The sequence below is a fragment of the Scomber scombrus genome, chromosome 21 (genome assembly GCF_963691925.1).
Source record: "Scomber scombrus chromosome 21, fScoSco1.1, whole genome shotgun sequence".
NCBI lineage: Eukaryota > Metazoa > Chordata > Actinopteri > Scombriformes > Scombridae > Scomber > Scomber scombrus.
In genome coordinates, this window is record NC_084990.1 from 12,665,328 (window position 1) to 12,679,810 (window position 14,483).

Consider the following 14,483-nt stretch of genomic DNA (forward strand, 5'->3'; position numbering starts at 1 on the left):
TGTGCCTTAATTAATTAGAAAGGAATCAAAAGTGAGAATCAGCTTACATCTCCTATAGCTGTGTGTGTGATCTTTACCCCCTTGAGTTACTTGGGTTTAGTAATATTATACAGCTAGAATGTGTAAGTAATTAACACATGCACTGAAGAGACGCCTGACTTAACGCACAACATGCTATGGATTTTCACAGAGTGGCCAACACACAACCACTGACTGCAGAAGATTTTAACACATCCACAGCCCAAAAACTGCTTGTCAACAGTATTTTAACTAAGGCGCTAGTTCACATGGTAGCATCTGAAAAACCAAGGGAGTAATACATGGAAGACATTTTGACATGTCACAGTGGGAAAAGCACAGGTGCAAAAACTGGAATGAATGACGACTGCTTCAGTTTCAGGGTCCTGGCTCTGTGCGCGCTGGGACACTTGAATACAACAGAGCCTCTGTTAGCTGCATTAGTGACACCTGTGTTTTTATTGCGATAACATGTCAAGATGTCTGCTGTGCCAGAGCCCTGTTTTCACTGAGATGGGATTGGAAACAAAATGTGATTTTAAGTAGGGATAGTGAGTTATTGTGACAAGCATGATATCCTATTTTCATTACAATATATTATTTTCTACATTGAAATAAATATAGGAAATAGTTTTTTTGTGGTTTCTGCTGTAGACCCTAACTTCAGTGTGTCCCGCGGCTTCTAAAACCAATAAACCTACCTTGATTATATTGGTCCATTTTCAAATATATATATCAGATCTTTAGGCTGTTGCTGACAATTACATAGTTATTTAACTGTGTGACATAACCTCTAATGCACATGACCAAAATATCCTTTTGAGCAAAGTCACTTTTTATAATTTGAAAACTATGCACGAGAAACATAATTTATATATTATTTTTAGATTTTATTATTATTTAGTGTATTGAAACTGTTCATTCGGCCAATGAAAAACAGAAGCTAGCATTGATTAGCATGTAACCAAGAAGGCTACATTTACTCAAGTACTGTACTTAAGTACAGTTTTGAGGTACTGTTACTTACTTGAGTATTTCCATTTTACTATTTCCACTCTACGACATTTCAGAGGAAAATACTGTACTTTCTTCTCCACTATATTTATCTGACAGCTATAGTTCCTTTTCAGATCAATATTTTACATGTAAAACAGATAATACATTTTTATATTTGTTCATTTAGATCACTCATTTGTCTTCATCTTGACATTAAGTGGCTCGTTTTCCATTCATGTACTTTTTCTCCAATCTTTGATTTTTGGTGAAATTTTGGATTATTCGAACATTTATTGGAAGTTTAGAGGGGGGAAAAATCATTATTTGGTGGAGCTGTTAACACTTCATAGACATCTGAAATGTCACACCGACTACACACTGCATTTTGTGCTGTATCTTAAAAGCTTTTTTAAATCATCCATTGGATCAAATCTTCAATCTAAAGGTAAATAAACTTGTCAAATAAATGTACTTGAGTAGAAAGTACAACATTTCCCTCTGAAATGTAGTGGAGTGGGCGTATAAAGCAGCATCAAATGGAAATACTTATGTAAAGTGCAAATACCTCAAAATTGTACTTAAGCACAGTACTTGAGTAAATGTACTTAGTTACTTTCCAGCACCAGAGGTATTGCTGCTTTACTCAAGTAAAAGGTCTGCATAATGTTTTGATCAGGTGCATTATTGTGCAGCTGAAGTTGGTTGAAGCTGGTTCAGTGTGCGCTGTTGACGTGGAGCTGCCCTCACCTTAACTACCAGGAAGTGATTAACACACACTGACAGGGAGGAAGCTCAAACACATTGGCACACTTCGGAAAGGTAAGTAAACAATAACCATGTGGATGCGAGATCCTCCAAATTGTTTGCTCTCAAATGTAGTCGTGCTAAAGTAAAGCGTGTTATTCGTGAAAACCGAAATATAATAATGAGTCAGTCATCACAGACAGATATGTTTGTCACCGCATTCATAACCAGCTGTCGAATTATTAATGGCCGTCAGTTTGGAAGGTGTCCAGCTAAAAATCAGAAAGTGACACTAAATGAGTTATCTTCTGTTGTAGAAAGGACTGTTTGACATTATTAAATGCGCCATATTGAGCATTTCCTTGTTGCAACGCGGAAAAGCGCTCGTTTAGCCCACGGGCACAACATGAAGTATGTGTAATATTAAGCCCGCTAAATATCACTGCTGACACTACTATAAGCGGCACAACATGTTCAGTAGTTACCAGGAAACAAATGAGGAACTAAAAGTTGCTTGTAAACCATTAGTTAAGGGCTAGTTCTTCACTAACATCATTAACTAAATGAAAAGTACGGTAATGATACCTCGAACAAATCAGGAGCGACCTAATTGATGAATGGCCAACAAGTACTTCCGTAATAATTCCTACTGGAGTGATAGTTAATACTGACGAGTTTTATCATGATTCTAGTTTATTGTTAATCTGTAAATGACTATATGACTAATGACTATGCCTCTATTACTTATTTTTTGATATTTAGGGGTCATTGCAAAAAAAAAAAAAGAAGTGTGTTTTATATATTTTCCGTAAAATATAAACAATGAAACCGGCTGGTATATCGTTATCACAATATTTGTACCCACTTTTATCATTATCGACATCGTGATATGGGTCACATTGGGAGATCCTATATTAATGATCCATTAGGTTATGATTTATATCTATTAATCGATCATACTGAGCACATTCTCATTAGATAATGATGAAGTAGTCTAATGAGGGACCACATGGTTTACCCAGTATTTTGTATTTAAAGGGACACAAAAAGGAGAAGTAATCATAACACAACAATGAAGTAATGAGGGACTACTTAGAATTTGCTCATTATTTTGTACCATTTGGAGGTACACAACGGCAGTAACGAATGTTTAAGTAATTAGTAACAAATGAGTTGTCAGTCAGTAGTTTTGTGCTACTCAGCTTGTTCAGAGTTAATCGACAATGACTCGTGAAGAAAGTGGTCATAGATATATACACAGATATTTGTTAGTGCCTAATTCGTTTGTTCCCTGGTAACTACTCAAAATTTTGCGTAGCTTATTGTAAAGTGTTGGTGTTACCGTGTTACTTCTCTCTCATTCATACATATTAATGACACTAAAGGGGAAGTAGGACACATTTCTGTTTGTGTGCTCACCATTGTGTGTGTGTGTGTGTGTGTGTGTGTGTGTGTGTGTGTGTTGGTTTTGCAGGTTTAGTGCTGGAGCCTGTGATGTTGAAATGAAGATTCATGCAAAGCTTGTCTCCTACTTTGAATCCTGTGACTCACCTGTGGACAAAGAAGGTTACCTCAACAAAAAGGTAAGACACTGTAATTAAAGCAATATTCACATTTTAGAGGAATTGAAAAAGATGTTTTTGCCTTTTGAACAATTAACATAATACACTCTTCATTATCGATCAGTTGATTAGTTGCTTGGTCATTAAAATATCTAAAAATGGTGATTTCACAAACCCCAAGGTGATGTCCTCAAATGTCTTCTTTTGTCCTTATTAATAGTCCACAACCCAAATATATTCAGTTTACCATCACAGACTGAATGAAATAAACCCTAAAATATTGGCATTTGAGAAGCTGGAATCTGAGAATTTGGACATTTTTTTCTTAAAAAATGACTCAAAATTATTAGTTTATTAACAAAATAGTTGCCTATTAAGTTTCACCCAACCGACTAATCATTGCAGTTCCGCACTCAGTAACAGTTTTGCCTGTCAGTAAACAACTCATTTCACCATACCAGATTTGTAAGAAATGTAGTAAAAGAGCGATTTGTAAACGAGCCAGTAAACCACAGATGACACAATTGTCACACAGGGTGAAATAAAGACTTCCTATCAGAAGCGCTGGTGCGTGCTGAAGGGGAACCTCCTCTTCTACAAGGACCGGCCGGCTGACCGGGACGTCATAGGAGTGATTGTTCTGGAGGGCTGCACCGTCCAGCTCTGCGAGTCCGAGGAGCAGTTCGCCTTCTCGCTGGTGTGGAGCGAGCCGGGACTGCGAACGTACAAGTTTGCTGCCGAGGACCAGGCCAGTCAGGAGAGCTGGATCAAAGCGCTGCTGTCAGCCAACCACAACTACCTGGCTCTACTGGTGATGGACCTGGAGAAGATGTACAGAGGTGAGAGGCCGAAAGGCGGAGAGGCTTTTTAAATCTGTGGCTGAAAGAGAGCGGCCTTTGTTCTGGAGAGCAGCTGCATTGCATCACTGTTTACAGTCTCCACACCATCCACCACGTGCATCATGGTACATAGTATGACAGATATGATCTCACCATAGCTCACTGTCAGTATGTACATAACTTAAATTGATGACAATACATTTTTAGACTGTATATAAGAGGTGTTAATTCATCCAATTCGTACTGTCGTTTTTGAATGTGTGGTTTGAGGTTCTGTTGTGTTAGATTTTTAAGGTAATTTATCCTCTTAACATTGGAAAGTATCAAAATGCGCTTTAACAACAACACAAACTACAGTACAGCCTGTGCTGATTCAGCACATCTCTAATGATGACTCAACAAAGCAAGAGTATTTAAGAGTATTTATTCATCATACATGTATTTGTTCTCCTCATAACCACACATATTCATCAGTAATAAATATTTCATCAAAAATAAAAAATGTCTTATTAGGTAATGTTTGAGTTTATTTTAATTTTATTTCTGTGTCATTCCAAACATTTGATGGGGATATTGTCTTTTGTCTATTGAAGCCATTTTCTCGAGGACAGTGGCTCAAACTTAAAGTACCTGGAGGTCAGGTAGCAGTCATGTTAAGCCCCCCCCCAAAAAAAACAAACAAACAAACAAACAAACAAACAAAAAAAACATTTGTCCACCTCTTTTAAAACTGTCTGTTCCCTTTGTAAACCTTTGTTTTAGGTTTAGAAAGACACATTGGTGTCAGTTGTGCGGTGTTAAATCAGAGTGCTGTAGGTCAACAAGTTGTGCAATTATACACAGCTCACTAAATGTTAAACGTGACATAAAAAAGATTTTCTCCTCCAACTTTTACTAGAATATTAACTAGTTACTTAAATACAAAGAATGGGATCAGACCAGACTGTTGGCCCCTAGACACTTGTTTTAGAGTGTTAAAGAATTAGTGGTGGCTGTACATCATTATGAATTCTATGCAAAATTAAAGAAGATATGTTATATGGTACGATAAATGTCGATTGGGTTGGCGATTCATCAGAGAGTTAGTGGTCTGACTGGTTACTCCTCTCCACATGAAAAAGATCACCTGACCAAGACTCTGAACCCCATATTGCTCCTGATGTGTGTGCGATGTGTTTGTTTGTATAAAAATAATCTGCCAAATGGATTTTCTAGTCTTTGTGTTCTGTTTCTGTTCATGTACCTTCAGATGTTCAGTTATTTCCTAATTTTCTTTTTTTGCTCTTTTCTTCAGATGCATTAGGCGAGTTTTCTGGTAACCCAACCAACACTTTCACCATGCCAAATTTCAACACACCCGCATCAAGATATCCTGCAGCCAATCTGACAACACAAACATTAACTCCATATGCAGCACCGCCTGTGGTAGCAGGATCCAGTCCAACGCTCCGAGCTCCAACCATTTCAGCCAAATCAGCCAGCAAGAGATCACCCAAACTGTGGTCCAAGAGGAATGCAAATGTGGTGCCGGTTAACACTCCTGCTCCACCCATGGGGGAGTGGTCAGGGCTGTGTGTGGGCATCAAGGAGGAATTCAGTAAATTGCATGAGGACTTCGGAAAGGAAATAAAGGAACTGATTGTTGATTGGTCAAAAAGGGGACCGGACGGTTTAGCTGTTCAGGAAGACTTGATCGATTTTGGATTATGAATGAGTTGAGTTTAGTGTCTAAACCTGTTATTGAATATCCACAGTTGCAATGTAAAGCTGTAATGTAAATAGGAATTAGAACCAGAGTACAGTACCAGTTTTTGTTAAGGTCTATATTTGTGTATATTTAAGATCATAATTTCAAGAACATGTTGTTTCCATTTTTACTTATCATGTCATAGAGTTAATAAATGATCTATGATCTCCCACTCTTTGACCTTTGTTCCTTATTACAGTTCAGTGATTTTGCATATGAAGCTTTGAAAACAGTTCATTAGACTTTTCAAAGACACTAACACCCACTGCAAATATGGCTAATATTTTATTAATCTCATCTGGTTAAAATTTATATTTTCTATTGATGTTTACATTGATCATTACCACAGTTGACCGGGCATTATTAATCAACAGGACTGCCTGGTATCATTTGAAATTTGGCATTATACTAGTGCTGTTACCAAAACAATTCTACATGTCAAAGTAAAAGAGTAATGATACTTCTATCATAAAATAGTCTAAAAATGTATTTAAATCTGATTAAATGTAAATTGAATAAGATCACAAATCTGACCGGACACCAATGCTGACTTTCAAGTCTTGACAGGTTTCAGTCAAAAACTAATCAACTAATTAGTCAATGGACAGAAAATAAAGGATCAACCATTTTCATAATTGATAAATCATCCTTTTTCTTCTAGCAAAACTACAGAACATTCATCGTTTCTAGCTCCTTAGTTGTGAGTATTTACTGCTTTTCTTTGTCTTATGTGACAGTAAACTAAATATCTGCATTTTAGCCTCTTGGTACAAAGCAAGACTATTTTTCATTAATTTCTGACATTTTATGTATCAAAAGAGTGTCAATGGTGAAGTTAGTTGCAAACTTACCTGTACTACTTACAACAGACACATTTTTATCAGTACTGAAGAGTCTTGTTTGACACTCATACCTGTTAATTAGTAATCAAATCTTGTTGATCACTTAGTTGCCCGATTATTCAATATACAGCTGCCCTAAAGTTAAAAATCACCTTCTCTTAAAAGCTAGTCGGCGACTGTGTGGGTAAAAAAGGACTGGCAGGTGTATGGGGGGCAAAGCAGGCCAAGAAGGGCGAAGTATGTTGAATTTTAGAAGAGAGTCAAAATGGCTGAGAAAGAGAATGGCGGGGGGAGGCAGAGCTATTTCAGTCTGTCCAGCTGTCTTGTTTTTATGGTCTTAGACAGAGCTTGGTCTCTTTCTCTCTCTGTCTGTCTCTCTCTCTTCACCTTCAAGCCCATACTTGAAGTGACTGCTCTCCTGCCAGCAAACTTCTTTGCATAGGATTTAACTTCTTGGCTTTTTTTTTTTTTTTTTTTAAATAACTTTCCCAGGTTAAAATAGTCAGCGGCTGGATGTCGGACCAAATCAATTCAACCCCAGAAACATCGCCCCCCTTTGGAAATATTAGGTCATATTTTGCTATGTGAAACACTAGGCCTTCAACTCCTTCGCAAAGACGCAGTATCAGTTCACACTGGGGCTCCTTCCCAATACATACCTTAGCTGTACATTTGTGTGATTGATGGCAGCTAATGGAGCTCATATATGGAGTTTGGTGGGTGGGTCACTGTCGTGCTGTTCTACAGAAACTATACTGGGCACGTCCAGGAGCAACCCAAATTAGTGCAGCCGAGGTGGGAAAGCTGCTCATTTAGTCCCATCATCATTTGCTGTTTCCCATCACAGATGTGACTTCTTATCATAGATATTAAGAGATCCTACCATCAACGACATAAATCAACTACTCAGTAATGAAATATGAAACATAACATGTAGTAAATACGAATGGCTATGTGTTTTTACCTCTAGCAGTGCACAGAATGATAATAACAGCAGCCCAAACCTATTTTAAAAGTCTGCTTTTGTTTCTGTGTAAAATCTGATCTACATTTAACATCTCTTTCTCAAAACACATTTTAAAAGTCCCTCATAAAACTGTTTGCATTTCTAATTGATGCAAGGTTACCGTTTCAAGGCCCGGTAGTCGTGTGTCATTACTGGATCTGAACCAGTGTCCATCAGCCAACTGTTTTCAAGTTTCATGACTGTATAAACCTTGCTGGCCACTAACATGGATCTGGGCACAAATGACGGACCAAACCTGTCATTAAGATTGGTGATGACTTCCAGATATTTTAACTGCAATTACACATTGGCACCCCGGGCAGCTCGTGGCAGTTAATTAATAGAAAGCACGAGTTTAATGTCCCAGACTCGTGTGTATCAAGGGGAATAAAGATGCAACAGCCTGCCGTCACACACCGGGTGTTTGTTCTCTCACAGTGGATATAATAGAAACAGAAATAGCCACAACAAAGACTCTCGGTATGTCAAGAAGAAGAAGAAGGCTACAGGGGTTGTTCAGTTGTCTGTCAGCAGGCTCTGTCTGTCAGTTTGGCCATATTAGTCCACGGATGACACCAAAGTAAGGCCTGTGTGTTGGCTTGAATTCGCCTCATTCCAAGACTCCCGGGGCCTATTTTGGAGCATCTGCAAGCCGATACGTCCTGTCACCTCCTCGCTCCTCCCTCTTTCTCTTACTTTCCCTCAGCTCGGTTTTCCTTCCAAAGCTGATCGTGTGGCTAAAGTTAGTCCCCTGGGGGCTAGTATATAAGGCCCCAAGGGTCCAAAGCAGACATGTCAGTCACCTCGGCTTGGCGTAGGCTTCTCTTCTTGACCAACAACAACCCCACAAAAACTTGAGAGATGGTGAGTGTGGCCGTGTTCCTTGGAAGAAAAGTCTCTAGGATGTAGGAACTTCTCTGCACTAAAGTGATGAGCTGAAAGCATCACTGATACATTTGCTATCTGGATTACCAACAAGTGAAGCAAAATTGTCTATAGGAAATAGACAAATTGAACTGAGCCTCCCAAACTTTGGATTTGGACCCAGTCTTAACCTTTATCTGCTGGCTTGAGTTAAAGTCTGGCCAACATCATAACCAAGATAAAATACTGAGCTATACTATGTTTGGGGATTGTTGTCTTGTTATTATAGTCCCCAGAGCCATTGCAGAAATACTTTACCCTAAATTCAGCAATGTATTCAAAATGGACAGAAAGAAAAAACATCTCTGCACCACAATGTGTGACTCTGTTGGCAATTTGGCAAAAGCAACAATATTTTTATTTGATTTACAGATTTTTTAAACATTCATTTTAAACAGAATACAGATGCAGAGGTAAACCTTTGTGTCCTTTTTGTTAGCCAGTATTTTTTGTGTCTGTTTGGTTAACAAACGTTGTGTTTGACATGTATGTTACCTTTCACCTTTTCCCAGGCACCCAAGAAGGCCAAGAGGAGGCAGCAGCAGGGTGAGGGTGGATCCTCCAATGTGTTCTCCATGTTTGAGCAGAGCCAGATCCAGGAGTACAAGGAGGTAAGATTTTTTTGATCTCATCTTGTATTCTTAAGCTTTCCCAGTAGTTTAAAATTGAGATTCTTAAAATGCATATGGCGCTAGTATAACTGATGACTCTGTGCATCATCTGACCTCAGAGGTAACTTGACCCTGAAAGATATAGACCTTATCGGTTTGCCTGAATGACAGCAAAAAAATGTCGTCCTCAGCATGACAGCACAGTAAATCTTAGCTTCACCAGTGATAGCAGTTACCTCTCCCCTGAAGTAGCTCAGTAATCCTCCTTCTGTGACCCCACTGGAATGCTGCCCAACAGCTGGTGGAAACTTATATAAACCAAAGTGGGAAAGAGCAACTCAATGTAAAAAGATCTAGAGCTTATTTGAGTTCAGTACACCTGATCTTGAGTGTACATGAGAAGAGAAAGGAGGAGAAAATGTTGTTTTTTGTGATATTTGAGGGTGTAGCACTTTTCTCAATTTGGAAATATTGTCTTTGATGTTAGATTGCAAAAATCAGATCAGGCATCATTGTGTGGATTTTTCTTAAAGGAAAGAAAATACAATAGCTACAGTAGCTCAGCTGATGCATTAAAGTCCTCAGAGCTGAAAGAACATTGATGACAGAAAAAAAATGAGTCACAAGGCAAAAAAGAGGAGGAGTGGGGGGGTGACAGCTGTAATATATACCTTCTCCCTAAATGTCGCAAGGGGCTTGTCTTGCATTCCGAGACCATTTTAACACCTTAGAAAGACAAGTGGCCGACCAGCTGCCAAGCCCCAAAAGGTTTGCAATGCCGTCTTCGGTTTCATTAGATGCTACTCCTAGCGATGTGCAAAGGGAGGTGGAGAACATCTCCGCATTTACACGTTTTCCATTGGCACACTAGCTTGCGCAAATGTTTATCATGAGTAAATCTTGTGACAAGGACTTGTGAGAAATATGAGGATCTCAATTTTCACAATTTGATTTCACTGTATTTTAGATTATTATTCTGATTGTAATCTGTGGAGGTGAACCTTTGCTATATTGCACCCACCACACCAAAACAAGGACTAATGAGTTTGTATATTTTCTAGCAACCCTCACCGTCTTATCTAACTGTCCCTGGCAGGCTTTCACAATCATTGACCAGAACAGAGATGGCATCATCAGCAAGGACGACCTCAGGGACGTGCTGGCCACTATGGGCCAATTGAATGTGAAGAATGAGGAGCTGGAGGCCATGGTGAAGGAGGCCAGCGGCCCAATCAACTTCACTGTCTTCCTGACCATGTTCGGCGAGAAGCTGAAGGGTGCGTTGACAGTTCACTTCTCCCTCCCAAAAAATAATTTGACAACGTCTTCATCTTCTCATTTGCCTTAAACAGATCACATTACCTGCTGAGGTTAATTAAAGCTTTCCTTTTAAATTTTGTCTTGAGGGCAATTCAGTTAAGTGTCCTGGTTTTCCCCTTTAGGTGCTGATCCCGAGGACGTCATCGTGAGCGCTTTCAAGGTCCTGGACCCCGAGGCCACTGGATCAATCAAGAAGGAATTGTAAGAACTTTTTATCTTCAGTTTACCTTCCATCACACCACTTTTTCCTGAATCAAGATATCTCATATATATTTTTCTCCCATTTTCTCCCTCCAGCCTTGAGGAGCTCCTGACCACCCAGTGCGACAGGTTCACCCCTGAGGAGGTAAGCTGATCATTTTTTGACCCCACTCTCTAATCCACATTCTGTTGTTATTGGTATTGATACATTTCTTTACTCTTCCTCTGCAGATGACCAACCTGTGGGCTGCTTTCCCCCCCGATGTGGCTGGCAATGTAGACTACAAGAACATCTGCTACGTCATCACACACGGAGAAGACAAGGAAGAGTAAAACTCGCCAATCTCCAGATCTCTACCTCCGTTCAAACCTATACCCGCCCCACCATCTACCCACTCCATCTTGTCCAAAGCCGTGCTTCCTTGCACACTCTCGCGCCCTGGCCTGCTCTTCCCACTTGCCAAATCACTACGAAAAGACTTGTCTCCTTTATTGAGACACTCAGTGAGAGGACTGAAAGCCGTGGGGGTGTTTGTGTGTGAGTACCAACGGGGGAACATGGGATTATTTTCAATAAAAATAATCTTGTGATACTGAAACACTCTCTCTATCTCTGTCCCTGCCTCTTGTTCCTTCTCCTTTCCCCCCCCCATTACTCATTCTGTCCTCCTGTGTTAAGACCAATAGTGCATGCATCATATCTACGTCAACATTGTGTATGCATATGCAATCCAGTGTTCAGTCAAAACGTCTCTTGGGTGCTGTGGTGCATGCACAGTCACTTACTTGAAACAAGTAAGCAGTCTGACCCAAATGGTCTATTAGTCTCAACCTGACACAGAGTATTTAATGGATTTGTGCCTTTGCTTTATATTGCAGGGGAGAGCACAGTAAAAGAGTGGGAGTACTGTACTATAATAGTTTGCCTACCCCTCTCTTTTTAATGTCTCCTCCTCTATTATGCACAGGTATTAAAGGAAACGTTGCAGTGCAAGGAGGAAAGCTTGATTTTTATTAGAATCTTGTAAGTAGTGAAAGAGATGGCGAAAGATGGTGAGTGGGAGGAAGTGAAGAGACAAGCAAAAGTAAAACATCTTTGTTTTGACTCTTATCCCCTCCTGCTCGCTACTGTTTCTCTCCTGTTGTGTGACTGTGTCTATGTCTCCACTGTAACGAATAAAGAAGTACAAATAAAATCCAATACTTTTGTACGACACTGTGTCTGCTGGTTTAAGTGGGTGCATGGGTGACAGCGCTGCTGGTTGACAGTGAACAGCCCTGTAGAGCACTGACTGCACACTGACTGTAATATGCATATGGTGAAGCATTATCCAGATTTAGATGGTGATTGAAATTGTGCATAGGAATTGGTCCTTTAAATTACAGGGAAATCTGGTCAAATACAACTGGAAAAAATAATGGAAATACCCAATAACATAAGAATAACACATTTAGTGTAACACTGGTTACACATGGGTTCATTAAAAGCAAATTAACAACATAACCAATACATCATTTCACTGTCTCACTTGCAGCGTGTCACTCCGCCAACCAAAAAAATGATTAGCACAAGATTATATAGTCCCCATGTACAAAAAATAAACACATTTTAAAGTATCAAATATATCTAATTACCATAAATTAAATTATGTCAATCATCAGTACAAATAAGGTAATCTAAAAAAAAAAAAAAAATTCAAAAAACAAATCATATCATCTGTGGCTCAAGACGTAGAGTGAGCCATCCTCTAAGATCAGTAGTTCGATCCTGGGCTCCTCCAATCCACATGTCAAAGTCCTTGGGCAAGAGGGCTGACCCAGCAATGTGTGAGAGAGTGTGTGTGTGTGTGTGTGTGTGTGTGTGTGTGTGTGTGTGTGTGTGTGTGTGTGTGTGTGTGTGTGTGTGTGTGTGTGTGTGTGTGTGTGTGTGTGAATGTATATCAGACAAGATCCTGATGAGCAGGATGGCATCTTGCATGGCGGCTTTTGCCATCAGCGTATGTGTGTAGTTGAATGGATGAATGTTTGTATGTATTATAAAAGCACTTTGAGTGGTTGAAGACTTTAAAGGCGCTATATAAATGTAGACGATTAACCATATTAGTGAGGACATTATTGTCATAAAAGTCCCTGACCTTCACTGAACCATTAATACGTATGTTTCAACATGAAGATGGTGGATACTGGCTGATGACAGTCTTACAACCTGTCCACTCTGTTTCCATAATTCTCATTCCCATGCCATTTCTGTTTTTGGTCCACTAAAATGAAAGACATTTAGATAAAACATCTATAGGAAGACACATCCAGTGCAGATTCTTCTTTGTTTTTTTCCCATTTGGTGAACAGTGATATGGTAAGTCATGCAGTCTTTAGCCTTTCATTCCTTTTTCCTCCCTGATTTTACAATATAATCAATGCAAATCTAGGAAGAAAACTGACTGTGACTGTGTCTGAAGTTTCTAAGCTACAGATGATAATGGTGTGTCTTGTCAAGTTTTGATGCTCACTACCCCACTTACATTACTCAAATTCAGAACTTTCTCAAACTCAGCAGGTCATATTGTCATTTTACAGCGATGAGTCGGCTGAGCATGTTCAGCTGCTGTAGGTGTGATACAATTAAGCCTTGAAGAGAGCAACAGATCAAAAAGTCTAAGACTACTCCAAGGCAACAGCTGATTTCTTTCTCCAGAGTAAAAGCCAAGAGGAGGGTATTATTGTATGGAACTGTGTCATTGTGGTTTACTTTGTTTTGGGGTTTCCTGAGACTTTTGTTGTATTTTTGGACATGATTCAGAAACAAGGAAAAGGATTTCTTTATATTAAACCTCATTGTGATGGATGGGACTTTTCTGTTCTTTCTTCTACCAGAGTTGTACAATTATCTACTTGGACATAACTTTGTGTTTGAAGCATTCTTTTAAACCTTCTTTTCATTTGATTTGTGTGGGAGGCCTCTTTTTGTAACTTGTATCTATCTGGACTGTTATATGGCCATGGTTCACTGAGTTACCTATTGGTGAGAAAGAGTCTGACTCTCAGGGTCTTGCATGGCTGTAGTTGTTGACTATAACTGTTCATGGATTCCAGTTGACCTCAAACCAAATTAGTTTTTAGCTTTGACCCTCCCCAGTTAATGGATTTTTTTTTGACTTTTCCATCCTTTGGACTCTGAAGAGATCAAACCCCAGAGGAGGAAATGTCCACCCCCAGAAAAAGAAGGCTATACAGATCATCATCAACAGCCTTGTCATTACCTCTATTTCCTATTTTCTTCCAAGAATTACAGTGTTTGAGTCCCAGTTTCTGAGTTTGGATGACATTACCATCTGCTGCCTTGTTGTGATTCCAGTAATGTCGTTATCATTGCAATAGGAAATTCAACCTCTCCCATCCTGCATTTGAAGAATCTAGGGTTACTGGACTGGCTTAGAATCAGAAATACTTCTGTTTTTTGTCAGTTCAATTTCTATTAACAGATGTTTGTCCCAAATTTCAGTTTGTGTGGTATTAGTTTTATATAACATTCTAGTCCATTGGGCTGGAAACGAATTACTCATAGTATGAATATGAACAAGTTTATTAAGCTTTTTTTCCACCTATAATCCTGAAAAGGATCAAACGGGTGAAAAAGGTGAATATTTGCTTATTTATCTTTATATATTTGATA

At 39.2% G+C, this 14,483-nt stretch overlaps 2 protein-coding genes across 2 annotated transcripts; both read left to right on the plus strand.

The window, feature by feature from the left end:
* The first annotated feature begins 1,813 nt into the window (after nt 1-1,813).
* On the plus strand, nt 1,814-6,072 carry LOC134003905 (sesquipedalian-1-like). The gene is made up of 4 exons (XM_062443265.1): nt 1,814-1,833; nt 3,233-3,341; nt 3,856-4,159; nt 5,454-6,072. Exons 2-4 carry the CDS (start codon nt 3,261-3,263, stop codon nt 5,867-5,869), a joined length of 801 nt encoding a protein of 266 aa, XP_062299249.1. The 5' UTR covers nt 1,814-1,833; nt 3,233-3,260; the 3' UTR covers nt 5,870-6,072.
* Nucleotides 6,073-8,509: 2,437 nt separating this feature from the next.
* On the plus strand, nt 8,510-12,011 carry mylpfb (myosin light chain, phosphorylatable, fast skeletal muscle b). The gene is made up of 6 exons (XM_062443268.1): nt 8,510-8,618; nt 9,191-9,289; nt 10,386-10,566; nt 10,732-10,810; nt 10,907-10,955; nt 11,042-12,011. The coding sequence occupies exons 1-6, from the start codon at nt 8,616-8,618 to the stop codon at nt 11,141-11,143; spliced, it is 513 nt and encodes a 170-aa protein (XP_062299252.1). The 5' UTR covers nt 8,510-8,615; the 3' UTR covers nt 11,144-12,011.
* Nucleotides 12,012-14,483: the final 2,472 nt, after the last annotated feature.